General features: G+C 47.8%; 1 protein-coding gene across 1 annotated transcript in view; it reads right to left on the bottom strand.

Moving 5' to 3' along the window:
- Window positions 1–308: 308 nt before the first annotated feature.
- Window positions 309–14407, bottom strand: part of TRAP1 (TNF receptor associated protein 1) — a 66271-nt gene continuing 52172 nt past the window's right edge. Inside the window, exons 12-18 of the mRNA XM_030577503.1 lie at window positions 10622–10769; window positions 6860–7045; window positions 5217–5355; window positions 4208–4293; window positions 2275–2420; window positions 1813–1885; window positions 309–1193 (exon numbers count right to left, since the gene is read on the bottom strand). Of these exons, the coding sequence (XP_030433363.1) occupies window positions 1092–1193; window positions 1813–1885; window positions 2275–2420; window positions 4208–4293; window positions 5217–5355; window positions 6860–7045; window positions 10622–10769 (880 nt within the window). The 3' untranslated portion in view covers window positions 309–1091. The remainder of the gene's footprint in view (window positions 1194–1812; window positions 1886–2274; window positions 2421–4207; window positions 4294–5216; window positions 5356–6859; window positions 7046–10621; window positions 10770–14407) is intronic.

Here is a 14407-nt window from a genome sequence, read left to right as displayed (position 1 = left end):
GGAGGACCATGATGACTCGTCTATCTCAGGCCCTTTCTGTTGGGTAGCAAGCACATGTTAGAAACCTGGAGTTCAGATCTTATAACCTTAAGGACAAGAATGAGGATACATAGTTGAGGGACTTGCCTCCTATCTTCCTTCCATACTTCCTCCCCCAGCCCTCTCATGTTCCCGCCAGCAGAGGGAAGCCTCCCCACCATTCTAGGACCCTGCTACCTCTCAGAATTGGGGACTGTCTGAAGGATGCGAACTGTCATGCTAGCAGACCTGGGACATAACATAAAACAAAATAAGGCAAAATCCCACGATGAAGGTATCTTGAAATGAAGAGGAATTTATTTAATATAAATAAACAGAACAGAGATTACCTGGGGCATGCAAATTATACTGCAAGAGAGGCAAAAACCCTGGAAACTGTCCAAAAAGCCAAGTGAGCTTGTTAAACATTTCCCCAGATACAGGGATAAGTTCAGTTATCCAGCAGCTGAGCTACCTTATCTGCCACACTACTCTGTTGACAAATCATTGTTCCATCAGTAATACCTGTGTTTGCTAATGGGAACAATCTATCCTGCGCCTGCTAAGCCCTAGGTGCCAGGCAGAGGTGGAGGTTTCCTGACAAGCTAATGAATTTTGCTAGTGCTGAAGGCTGGTGTTCTGAGCCCATTGGTGTATAAGGGATAATTCTTGGGTGGGTATATGGAATTCTAGTCCATGGAGCTAGTCTTGACTCCTGATGTCAACTGCTCTGCTGGGAAAGGCTGTTTCTAGAATCGATATGAAATTAGGACTTTTGGGCCAAACTTAGAAATCCTGGCAAATCATTTTAGCAGTAATCTCCAGGTTTTGTCTCAGCAGGACGATGGGACTCTGTGTGGGTAATACACAGTCCAGCAATTACAGCTGTAACCTCCCTATAAAGTGAAACTTGGAAGCACATTTAGGTATGATGCAGAGCTATCTATATTCTATCCATGCAGCAGAGTCTTGGAACAGACGGATGTTCCAACAATCAACAACAGAAGCAGTTGTGCCGGAGAGAACAGAGACTGGCATCTGGCACAGAGCTTGCCCTTTTAATACGTTTGGACTCAGTGTTTTTCCAGGGCTTTGGTAAGGAGTTCATTCAGACGGCTCACCATAGGTCTGGGATCATCATTCAGTCCTGCTGCTATCATGGCGTTCTCATAAATCTGAGTAAGACAAGGGCACAGAGAAGAGGAGAGTTATTAGCAGCAGAAGCCACCTTGGTATTAAATAGAGAAGTGCTGCTCCTCTGTAGAAGATCATGGGATACACATCAAGGCACATCTGGGGGGGGATCATATGATAGGAAGAGGTGCTGCCCAGGGATTCTCTCTAGCACCTCATGCTCCAGAGTGCATTTGAGTGTGATGGGCCACTTGGAGCCTTGGTCAGTTTCAGACAGCCTTACCATCCCCTCCCTACTTCAAAGGAGCCATCTTAAATACCAGGTGCTTCCAGTGGACAAGTCTATGAATTCTCTCCGCTTTTTCCCTCCCTGCCCCTCTTTCCCAAATGCAGTCCACCCCTGTGAGAACAGCATAGCTCCTAGCTCTGCACCAAACATGAGCAGGGTCAGAGTGGGTAACACCAAGCCCCGTTCCTGGACGACATCACAACATTCTAGGGAAATGGACCCTGGGCCATTCAGGACTAAAAATACCTAGAGTGGGGACCACTGGGTGTATGCTCCCAGCTGGCCACAAGGACAGCCATGGCCCACTCCCTTACTGCCCACAGATATGGCAGCCTGCCCAGGAAGCATAGTGGTGCAGACATGGCTCTCACCTGATCGAGCAGCAGCTGGGCCAGGTCAGGCTGGCTGACCCTCAGCTGATTGAGTTTCTTGATCAGCGCATGCCTGCAACGGAATGAGAGATCAGCACAGCGTCACAGTGCCCCTTGGACGCATGAAAAAGCTATGGAGGAACAGTGAAATGCCTCCCTAATGGCCAAAAGTTCCCTTCTCTGCCTCTTTACCTGTGAGCTTCTCCCTCCCTCCTTCTGCATCCCAGCCCCATAACCTGTGGGGTAGATAATGCAGATGGCTGCTGCTGGGAGACCCCCATGAGGCTGGACATCAGGTGAGCTTGCATCCATCACTGTGCACAGCTCCACAGGCCAAGACACAAAAGCACAAACTCTGCACTTAGAGAATGCAGGATCCCAGCTGGTTCAAGTTTGCCATGCTAGCCAGTGTCTGCCTTGGCACAACATCCAAGCTGAAGTGCTCTGGCTCTGCCACCTCACCCTGTGTTTATCTCCAGTGTGGGCTGCAGGATCTGGGCACGCTCCTCGTTGGTCTTGGCCAGCTGTTGCATGCGCAGAAAGTGGCGGGCAGCCCCCATCTCAAGCACAGTGATCATGGCCGGGTGGGTGTCCAGTCGTGGAGTCACCTGTCAGAGGAACAGGATGGAACATGCAGGCGGCTCAGAGGGGGGGAGAATGAAGGGCTCAAAGGCTGGTTTTCAGCCAAGGAGGAGGATGTCCCCTCAGTGCAGAAACTACAAAGTTCCTAGAGACCTGACGCCCACACTCAAGAAACTGCTTACAATTGGGTAAAAGCCCACAGCCTGACCAGTAACTTTTTGAGTGTGCGAGTGAGTGAGTGAGACAGACAGACACTGAGCACAGGGCAGGGAGCTTGGATGATATGGGTCTAATCCTGCCTCTGCCATTATCTACCTACCTGAGAGTTTGCTACAGCGGCCGTCCCCACAGTATGGAAGTGCTCCACTGACACCTTTCTCTGACCTCAAGCCAGTCACCTACCCACACTGTACAGAGGCGGAAGACCAATTAAGATCCTCCACCCAGAGGGCTGTATACATTTGTGAAGCACTCTGAAGATGGAGTGCTATATCAGTCCACTCTACTGTTTACAGAGTGAGAACTCAAGGAATTATTCTACCAACAAACATTACTGATCACTCAGCATGCTCACTACTAGCCTAACTGCTCCCTGGTAACCTAAGTGTACCTGAACAATCCGACTGCAATCATGCCTCTGAGCCAAGCCAAAGAACTGGAGCACACCCTGACCTCTAGAGCGCTTTCCTGTGTCCTGGAGTGGTGTCCTTTCAATCTAACAAACCCTCCAGCCTTAGAGAGTCTGTCATCTTATGCAGCCTAGTTCTCTAGCTAAGTCACTGCTCAATCTATCTCCTTTTGTAGCTAGCAGAAAAGGTCCAAATATAAGAAACTCAAAGTCCAGCAGTCTCGGACTCGCTCCTCTGGCCTATGTCTAACACTCACTGTCCTTGACCATTTTCCATCTCCCTTCTTAGTCTAGGTAAGAGGTAGGAGGACCCAGGCCGACCCACTCTACTGGGCTGCAGCTCAGGGCCCTTATTCGGAGCAGGCAGAGTTAACCCTTCTGAAGACCACTGCTGTTCCCTAAGCTGTTTTCTACCTCTGTGGGCTTTACAGCCTCTTGTTCTGCTTCTCTCTCTCTGGAGCGTTGGCTTCTCTTCTTACTAGTTTGCTGTCAGTAGCTTCTCTCCACAGTCCCTCTGTCTCTCTAGCAGCCACCCTGCCCTCCTGCCATACAGCCCTTTAATACTCCTAGCTGCCGTGGGGCTGCCAGCCAGCTCAGGCTGAGCAGAGAGACAGTCTGCGTTAGCCCTTTGGATGCCAAACCAGCCTGGGGTATATAGACAGAGTCCAAGAAAGCAATACTGAAACTGAGATACAGGGGGAAAGACGAGAGCTGGATTTATACAGGAATATTACTGAAAGGGCCACGTAGATCCAGCCCTATCCCTTGATAAGCACGGGACCATCAGATACGCTATTTACATCCTGCCCTGGCAGAAGGGAAGTGGGGAGGACATTTATTATTTATACTACCATGGCATCTATGGGCCTACCTGAGGTCAGGGCCCCATTGTGGCAGAGGCCACACATAAAAGTAAGAGACTGTCCTTGCCCTGAGGCACCTACAGGCTAACCAGACAAGCCAGACAAAGGAAGGGTTCTTACACCCATGTTACAGGTGGGGAATTGAGGCACGGAGAGATTAAATGATTCGCCCAAGGTCACAAAGAAAATCTGTGGCTGAACCCACATCTTCTGGGCCCTAGTTCAGTGCCTTGATCACAAGACCATCCTTTCTCTTTTCAGAGGTTATGATCTATATAGGTCTTTTCCACCTTTAGCTACTAGAATCCTATAGCACATGTACCTTAACATTGGTGACGCGAGAGCCCAATGCATTCCTCATCCAGGCCATCAGCTCCTCAGCCTCTTTCTCCGTCAGGCGTTCTGCAGCTTGGGGGGAGGAGGATGGGTTACAATGCAGTACTGTCTGTCACTGGGGAGCACTAGGGATTGTGTGCTTTGCTCCTGAAAAGCAGCTTTATCCATTTCACATATCCATCCGTCTGGTCTCTTACCAACAGAGATGCAGACATATGGCACCATGCCAAATGCACAAGCTCAACCCGCATCAGTCCAGAGACCACCTCATACATAAAGAGGGCCAGCTTATTCCACCGCAATCCCCTCACTCTGCAATATCACCTCTGGGATCAAGAGTGTCTGTTTTTAAAATGAAGCTGTCTTTAAAACCAAGATAGGCTAGAGATGCCCGTGAACTCGCTGTGCAATATTTTAATCATTGTTTTAAACTAGGAAACTGCTTGAGTCCTGTCCACAGCAGGGCCTGCTCTCTTACCAGACAGGGTTTTGACCCCAACACAGACAGGACAATGTTAGATTTATTTTAAAGAGAGGAATTTACATCTATACTATACAGCTCCTGCTTCATGGTTCTCGGTGTTATTACTGAGAATATAATCAACACTTCGTAGGCCTTTACAGCCACTGGCCTCGTGAATCCTCAGTAACCCAGTGAGCTCCGCAGGACAGGCAGGCTGGCTAAAAGCCTCCCAGACTGGGCCTGCAGCACTGGTTGGTGAAGGGAGGCTGCATCCCCAACCCCTCCTTCTTCAGGGACGGTGATGGGTGCCTCTCAGCACTGCAGAGGCAGGATGCTAACTAGAGAGAGGTTGCTCACATGCCCGGCAAAGGCAATGCTTTCTTGAGGGAGGGCATGAAAACCAGGGATTCTCACTGGCTACCAAGTTGGCTGCCATGTGAGAGGCTCAGCACTATCTGGCTGCTGAGGTGGAGAATGTAGATGCTGAGCCCAAGGCCATGCACAGGACATGCTGGGGGAAGAGATGCTCTACCTGGGCGACTCTCCTCAAACTTCTCTTCCTTATAGTGGTCAACAACGATGTCAGTCTCTACTGAGATCAGCTTCTTCTTATCAAACTCCCGAAGGTGCAAGAGTGTCAGCTCATCAAACTGCTCATAGCAGAACAGCACCTGTATTGGAAAGGACAGTAAGCAACGTGGTGTCCAGTGATGAACAGGATTGTGGGCAGCTCATCAAAGCTGCAGGGACAATAGCCCCTTCCCTTTCCCAGGGAGCAGAGCTGTGCTAGCCAGCAAGAGCATCACAAGTGAATGCTGGCAGATCCATCACTGCCCGCTCCCCCTCAACACCCTGCTCCCCAGACACACACAGCAACTGAACAGGCCAACAGGTTTGCTGACTGACATTGCTGAGCTCTGTGCAAACCCCCCCACCTTGCAGCAGCAGTTCCCAAATGGGATTGTGCCACGAGCAGACCACGGCTGTCCCTAGTACGCAGAGGACACCATTCTGCTCCGCACAGTGTGACCTCACATCTATGGAGCTTGCAAACAAAATGGCATCCTCTGTGTGGTTAGACCTCACATGTACGGTGTGTGTGCAGTTATGCAAGGAGAGAAAGGATGCCATTTTGCTTTACAAAGCGGCACCATCCATGCTATCTGCGGCTCCCGGAGGAAATGGTTCATTAAAATGGGGTCATGCCAGCAAAAAACATGGGAATCCCTGCCATGCAATATCCACCCTGCCATGATGTACAATGTCTCAGCATGCACAGCCTTCTGTGAAAAGATCTCCTCTTTACAGGGGCAGTGCTGAGTCAAGAAACTGCTGATTATAGACACAACTTCTCGTACTTCATTGTCCTCCAGATTTCATCCCTACCCTCTACCACAGATTCCTAGCAGTCCTAGGAAATGGACTGTGTGGAATATGCCCACCTGATCCTATCCAATTTCTCCTCAGTGCCCAGGAGAAACTGAACATCCCACAGGGCTCTGCTAATATGCGCAAGGGGAAATTCCCTCCTGCCCCAAATTTGGTGGATCCCAAAGTAGCCTGGAGATAGAGAAATCTTGCTGTCCTGGGGAGGAACTATGAAAGGTGAGGAGGAACATCCTAGGACCCCTGGAAAAGACCATGAGCCCAGACACTGACCTGCTCCTCACTCATCACCCTGGTACAAGCATTGCAAACCAACAGCTGGGCTCTGAGGCAGAGCAGCTTTACTCCTGCAGTGTTAAGCCGAGAGAAGTGCAAGAGCTCATGGATTTTCGCCTGTACAGACTAATACTAACTCATACGTTTGTGAGGCTCCCATTACCCTTTGCTTCTGAATAAAGAGACAGAGCTAATAATCCCCTCCCCCCTGCAAGGTGAATATCCGAACCCAAGAGGAGGCAGAGGGCTGTTAGGCTGCACTGGCCCTACAGAATGACTGAAGAAGTAACATATGCAGAGAGCAGGGAACAATATGTCTCAAAGGTTGTGTCTCCTTTGCAGCAGCTCTGCTGTATCCCGCAAGCCCATAAAATACACCAGACACAGTGGACCCCACAGAGAGGAAGCTTGGCCTGGCAGCAGAGACAGAACTCTGTTGTGCTGAAGCCGACTGGCAGCAGCAGAGGGCAGCACAGTGCTGCATCTTGCTGAGACACTGCATTGCTCACCCACCTCCATATCTTTTTTCTTCATGGCCTCGAAGTACGGCGAATGCTCAGCCAGGTGCCGATTGGGCGCACACAAGTAGTAGATATTTCGGCTCCCTGCCTGCATGCGGCTGGCGTACTCTGTCAGGCTGGTCAGCTGGCCTGCAGGCAGTGCTGAGGACTCGTAACGCAGCAGTTTCGCTATGTCCTCCTGGGAGAGGAGATTCACCTTGTTAGAGGTGTGATCTCCCTTGCAAGAGGCTGGAAACCTGCTCTGGTTTCTGCTCAGGTCTCCTGCAGTGCCAGACAGTACAGAGCAGCTCCCTGGGGGCAGCAGGGTCATCAGAGAAGCTGGAGGAGCTTCTCCCCCACAGCACAGACAGAGGGGAATGTGGTTTCTTTAGAGGGTATTTTTATGGCACTTGTCCTGGCGGTAGCTGAGCACCTCAGGGTTCCGCACAGATCTCTGAACTACCTTAGCCAGCAGGCCAGGCTAGGGCAGTGCAGCCACTCTGCACTCAGAACTAGCATAGGCTGTCAGTAGCTGTTTTATTAATGTGGGAGAGAGGGGTGGTCAGGACACCAAGATAATCCACCATGCCATAGGGCTTTTAGCCCTCCCATGAGCAGACAGAAGGGAGCTCAGTCCAAGGACCGAGGAGGAAACTCTCCTCTGCACTTTACAAATCCAAGTGATTACTGCAGGTGGAGGCTACGCCCAGCCATCTCATACTGTAACCCACAGGGACCAAACAAGCCTAATATGAGCAACTGCCTTAGCCACTATACCAGGTGGGTGTGTGGGTAACTATAGCTTCTAATATGGCATATATATATCAGCAAAGGACTGGCAATATTTGCCATAAACACCCAGCCATGTTAGCAGGCGCTGATCCTGCTACCAAAGGGTTAAGTGGGTTCTGCTAACTCACTTTCCCTCTTAGATACAAAGGAGGTGGGAGTGGCCCTAGACTGGATCTAGAGTGTGGACTAAGCAGTCCTGAGAGAGGAATCCTGGGAGAAGCGAAGCCTGGGCAGAAAGGCTGAGCTGAACATTATGTTCGGTTCTTGTTTACATATAGATTCCAAGGCAAGAAGGGACCACTGTGATATGAAGTCTGACCACCTGTGTAACACAGGCCAGAAACCTGCCCCACAATAATTCCTAGAGTAGAGCTTTTAGAAAAACATCCAACCTCGATTTAAAATTGTCACCGATGGAGAATCCACCATGACCCTTGGTAAACTGTTCCAATGGTTCTCTATTCTCACTATTAAAAATGTATGCTTCATTTCCAGTCTATATTTGTCTACTTCAACTTCCAGGTATTGGATCGTCTTAGACAAGGGGTGGGCAAACTATGGCCCGGGGGCTGGATCTGGCCCTCCAGAAGTTTTAATCTGGTCCTCGAGCTCCCATGAGGGAGCAGGTCTGCAGCTACTCTGGCGCTCCAGCCAAGGAGCAGGGTCAGGGGCTTGCCCCACTCCGTGCGGCTCCTGGAAGCAGCGGCATGTCCTCTCCAGCTCCTACACATAGGGGCAGCCAGGAGGCTCTGCATGGTGCCCCCACCCCAAGTGCTGCCCTGCAGCTCCCACTGGTCGGGAACTGCAGCCAATGGGAGCTGCAGGAGCAGCACCTGCAGATGGGGCAGTGCACAGATGAGGCTGCGCTTCTGTGTAGGAGCTGAAGGAGGGACATGCCACTGCTTCTGGGAGCTGCTTGAGGTAAGCGCTGCAGGCACCCCTGCCCTCCAACCCCTGCCCCAGCCCTGATCCCCCTCCTGCCCTCGGAACCCTTCGGTCCCAGCCCAGAGCACCCTCCTGCACCCCCAACCCCACCCCAGAGCCCACACCCCCCGTCGGAGCCCTCACCCCTCCTGCACCCCAACCCCCAATTTCATGAGCATTCATGGCCCATCATACAATTTCCATACCCAGATGTGGCCCTAGGGACAAAAAGTTTTCCCACCCCTATTTTAGACCCTTCTCTGCTAGACTGAAGAGCCCATTAGTAAATATTTGTTCCCCATGTAGGTACTTATCGACTGTAATCAAATTATGCCATAACCTTCTCTTTGCTAAGCTAACTAGATTGAACTCCAACTCTATCACTGCAAGGCAGGTTTTCTAATCTTTTAATCATTCTTGTGGCTCTTCTCTGAACTCGCTCCAATTTATCAACATCCTTCTTGAATTGTGGACACCAGAACTGGACACAGAATTCCAGCAGCATTCACACCAGTGCCAAATATAAAGGGTAAAATCACCTCTCTGTTTTACTCAAGATTTTCCTGCTTATAAATTCAAAGATCGCATTAGCCCTTTAGGCTACAGCAGGGGTTGGCAGCCTTTCAGGAGTGGTGTGCCGAGACTTCATTTATTCACTCTCATTTAAGGTTTCACGTGCCAGTAATACATTTAAACGTTTTTAGAAGCTCTCTCTAAGTCTATATTATATAACTAAACTATTGTATGTAAAATAAATAAGGTTTTTTAAATGTTTAAGAAACTTCAGTTAAAATTAAATTAAAATGCAGAGCCCTTGGACCGGTGGCCAGGACTCGGGCAGTCTGAGTGCCACTTAAAATCAGCTCCTGTGCCGCCTTCGGCACACGTGCCATAGGTTGCCTACCCTGGGCTACAGCTTTGCACTGGAAGCCCATATACAACTGATTATCCGTCATGACCCCCAAATCTTTTTCAGAGTCGCTGCTTCCCAGGATGGAAGTAGGGCCTCCATTCTTTGTTCCTAGATGTATACATTTAACCATATAAAAACCACATATTTAGAGCCCTGCAAATCGGTGGAAATCTGCTTTATATTCATGGATATCCGCATCCATGGACCATCTTTGCAGATTGGATGCAGATACAAATTTTGTATCCACACAAGGCTCTACACATATTGTTTGCTTGAGCCCAGCTTACCAACCCATCCAGATTGCTCTGTGCCAGTGACCTGTTCTCTTCATTATTTACCAGTCCCCCAATTTTTGTGTCATCTACACATTTTATCAGTGATGATTCATGTTTTCTTCCAAGTCATGGGTAAAAATGTTAAATAACATAGGGACAAGAACCAATCTCTATGGAACTCTATTAGGGACACACCCACTCGATGATGATTCCTATTTACAACTACATTTTGAGTCCTGTCAGCCAGCTTTTAATCATGTGCCACATTAATTTTATATCTTTCTAGTTTTTTAATCAAAATGTCATTCAGTACCAAGTCAAATGCCTTACAGACATCTATTACATCATCACTGTTATCAGCCAAACCTGTAATCTCACCAAAAAAAAGATATCAAGTTAGTTTGACAGGATCTATTTTCCATAAACCCATGTTGATTGGCATTGATTATATCACTCTCCTTTAATTATTGATTAATCGGGTCCTGTATCAGCTGCTCTATTATCTTGCCCAGGATCAATGTTAGACTGACAGGCCTATAATTAGGGAAGTGGGAGTATTAATATTTGTATTAATAAAACCAAGTGCCAAAGGGAGGGCAGGTTTACATTGTATAGTGTGTGGGCTGTGTCTGAGAAGGGATGGGGAATGGCACCTGTCCACAACCTCCTTTCTGAAAGCTTGTAGGACACTATGGAGGTTAGAATATTTTGAAGGATCTGTAAATCTCCAAAGGGCCAGGCACAAATGGCCACATGAGAAAATGGTAGGATCCCCAGAAGAGAATCACCTTCCCGCACCACTGCCTTATCTCAAGTCCGGGCAGCAGTCTGTGCTCTTTCACACCAGCCAGACACTTAGTATGAGATGTACCTTGACGTCCTGTTCTGCTATGGTCACAATCCCCTCTCTCATGAACAGCCCATAGTCTTCAAAGAACTTGGCATATTTCTCAGGGTCCTTCTTGCTTTGGTCAATGAAAAACTTGATCAGCCTCTTCTGCAAAACATCCCGGAGTTTCCTGCAGTGAGAACAAGTATTGTTAAAATCAGCTGATAGGCCAAGATGTTCAATGGTTTTAGGTTAATGTCCCTTTCCCTGTATACAGCTTCAGTCACAGATTTCCTACACAAGAGATAGCTTGGAAAGAACAAAGGAGAAACACCAACCCATAGCCTTCTTGCCCTCACCCCATCTTCACACGGGATCTGAAATTGGTTTCTACTCTCATCTCAGGCAGGGGCAGCTCTTGGTGCTAGGGACAGGGTAAGGCAGTATCCCAAACCCACTGCTGGAGCCTGGCTCCTCCTGACTTAGGAGACTCCACCATTCTGCACTGCACAAGGGGTTTAGTGCACTCTTCCGATAGGCAGCTCACTCCACACCTGCTAAAATCAAATGCAGTGAGGAGGTGGCTATAATGCTGTCATTTTTGGGGGGTGGAGTGTTCTTGACTAATTAAGAACATATATAATGATGGAGGCTTTTTATTTTCCAATTAAGGAGAATTATTTTGATTACTGTAAGAAAGTACCTATTCTAAATCTCAAAGTACTTCAACAACAGCAGAATACATGATGCAGATGCAACCCCAAAGGCAACAACCCCACCTCACGCAATAGAATACAAAATAACACCCTGACCTCTCTCTCTGAACACTCAGCACAGGAGCCTTGGTCTGTTGTCCTTCAGGACACACTGTAAGGAGGAGCGAATTCCAAATTCAAGGGCACTCTCAGAGGAGGCTGGCCTTACAGTGCTTGGCTCTTTTGACCCTCAGGGCATGGTGTAAAAGCTGATCTGTTTGGTCAGACCTTTGATAAAGGGGTAACTGTAGGGGTGTTTTGTGTGTAGCTTAACATTGCAGCATGTCTGAAAAGAGGCCCAGAACACTGTCCAGTATTAGGAGGATGCTATGAAGGGCCTATTTCAAAGATGTAGCATGGACCCAGCCTCCCAGTGTCTGTAGCTGGCTTTTGGATGTGTTTTATAACCTTTTACTTTCCAATCAATGGACCTGTTGGGAAAGTCAGAGGGCCCTAAATACTAAATTCAGTCTCCCAATTTCCAGCCAAGTCAGTCTGTACCATTCATGATATAGGACCCAAGAGGGAGCCCGGCAGGTATTCAGAACATCCAGCAGATTCTGATATGGAACATTGCCCCAGCAACCATGAAATGTGACTGCTGAAAAAGTTTGCTCCTAGAATTGCTTTTAAGCACCCTTCCTTGTTCAAAGTGAGTGAACTCACTACAGGAAAGGAGCCTTACTCACCTTATGCATTAACTGGAGTTCTTTGAGATGTGTCCGCCAGTGAGAGCTCCATTTCCGGTGCATGTGTCTCTGCACCTTTGATCTGAGATTTTTGGTAGCAGTGCTTGTTCGGCCCATGCATGTGCCTCCTTGCATCCTTGCACCCCGCACTGAGGATATATAGGTCTGTGCAGGCGAACCACCTGCAACTGCTTCTCTATCATAACATCCCATAAGGTAAAACTTCAAAGCAGAGGGGAAGGAGGACAAATAGTGGAGCACTCACAGGAAAATATATCTGGAAGAACGCTGGTTACTGCACAAGGTGAGCAACCCATCCTTCTTCTTCAAGTAATGTTCCTATGGGTGTTCCACTTCAGATGACTCCAAAGCAGTATCCTCACAAGGAGGGGGGAGCATCAGAACAACATCCAATACCAAGAACAAAACTGCACTGCCAACTGCAGCATCTGATCCAGAGGCAAGAACCAGAGTATAATAGTTGGAGAACGTACACGCAGAGCTCCACGTTGCAGCTCTGCAGATTTCACTCACTGGAACGTCTTTGAGTAACGCCACAGATGTAGACTGTGATGTTGCAGAATGAGCTAACACTCTAAAACAGTGGTTCTCAACCTGGGGTACACGTACCCCTACGGGTCTACAGAAGTTTTGCAGGGGTACTCAATTCATCTAGATCAGAATTTCCCAACCTGGGGGTCGCGGTTTTGGATGGCTTTTGAGGGGTTGCAAGTGTGGGGTTGGCACTAGGGGTGGCAAGCAGGACAATAGCCCAGGAACCCATGCCACAGGAAGCCCCACAAAACTAAGTTACATGCTTCAGCTCTGGACGATGGGGCTCTGGTTTCAGACAATGCTCACAAGTGAAGAACAGGTCAAGTATCACACTGAAACATAAGTACAATATTTATATTCCAATCAATCTTTTATAATTATATGGCAAAAATGAGAAAGTAAGCACTTTTTCAGTAATACTGTGCGGTAACACTTCTTTATTTTTATGTCTGATTTTGTAAGCAAGTAGTTTTTAAGTGAGGTGAAACTTGGGATATGCAAAACAAATCAGACTTCTGAAAGGGGTACAATAGTCTGGGAAGGTTGAGAACCCTGCTCTAGAAAGAGGTTGAATGTCAGCAGACACATAATATGAAATAATACACCCCAAGATCCATCTTGAGACTCTCTGGGTGGAGACTGTGGATCCCTTGCATCTTGTCACAACTGAAACAAACAATCTAGGAGACTTTCAGAAAGGTTTCGTTCTGTCCAGATAGAAGGGCAATGCCTTTCTGACATCTAAAGTATCGAAGGCAGAATCTTGCCTAGTCTGATGTGGTTTCAGGAGGAAAACTGGTAAGTGAATAGTCTCATCTATATAAAATTCAAAGGACACACTGGGTAAAAACTAGGGATGTGGTTGCAATGATACCTTATCCTTAAAAGTACAATGAAAGAAGGATCTGTCATTAAAGCGCCTAATTCTCCAACTCTCTAGGCAAAAGTGATGGCTACCAAGAAAGTTGTTTTCATTGATAAGTGAACCAATGAATATGTAGCTAATGGCTCAAAGTGGTCCTTTGTAAGAACAAAGATCAAGTTCCATATAGGAGCAGGTTCTCTAATCTGTGGAAATGGGTTCATTAGGCTTCTGAGAAACCTTGCGATTGTGAGGTGAGAAAAACAAACAAAGAAAAAACCTTTTATCAAGGAGTGAAAGGCTGTGACAGCCGCAAGTGATCAAACTCATATCAAGACCAGATCTTTGAACTCAAACAGGTAGTTAAGGACAGTGGACAGAGAAGTGATCTGGAGAAAATTATTGAAGGATACACCAGTGATGAAATCTCTTCTGTTTCTGAAGGTAAACAATTCTCAAAAATGTCCTTCTGCTGTTCAATAATATCTGTTGTACTTCCGTTGAACAGGGGATCTCTATCCCCAAAAGCCATCTAGGAACCATGCCTGAAGTTGCAGAACTTGCAAGTTGAATGAGGTAATGATATCAAACTTGTCTCAGCCAGGTGAGTGCAATTACAGTGAATCTAGCCTTGTCTTGCTTGATCTTGTTGAATACTTTCAAAACTAATGGTGGTGGTGGACACGCATGAAGAAGACCTCTTTTCCATGAGAGGAGGAAGACATCCCCCAGTGATTGAGGATCTAGTCCCCCTCTCGAGCAAAATTTCTTGCACTTGTGTTGCAAAATTTCTTGTGTTGATGGTGGTTGCAAAGAGGCCCACTTCTGCCAACTCCAGGTTAGAAATATGCCATTGAAGACTTGCATGTCCAACTCCCATTAGTAATTCTGAGGAAAATGCCTCCTGAGGTGATCTGCCTTAGTGTTTTGCATACTCGGGAGGTAAGAAGCTCAGATGACTACCTGG

Source organism: Gopherus evgoodei, chromosome 10 (genome assembly GCF_007399415.2).
Source record: "Gopherus evgoodei ecotype Sinaloan lineage chromosome 10, rGopEvg1_v1.p, whole genome shotgun sequence".
In the NCBI taxonomy this organism is placed as follows: domain Eukaryota; kingdom Metazoa; phylum Chordata; order Testudines; family Testudinidae; genus Gopherus; species Gopherus evgoodei.
The sequence above is the reverse complement of the archived record's forward strand: the minus strand, read 5'-3'. Positions and strand labels throughout refer to the sequence as shown.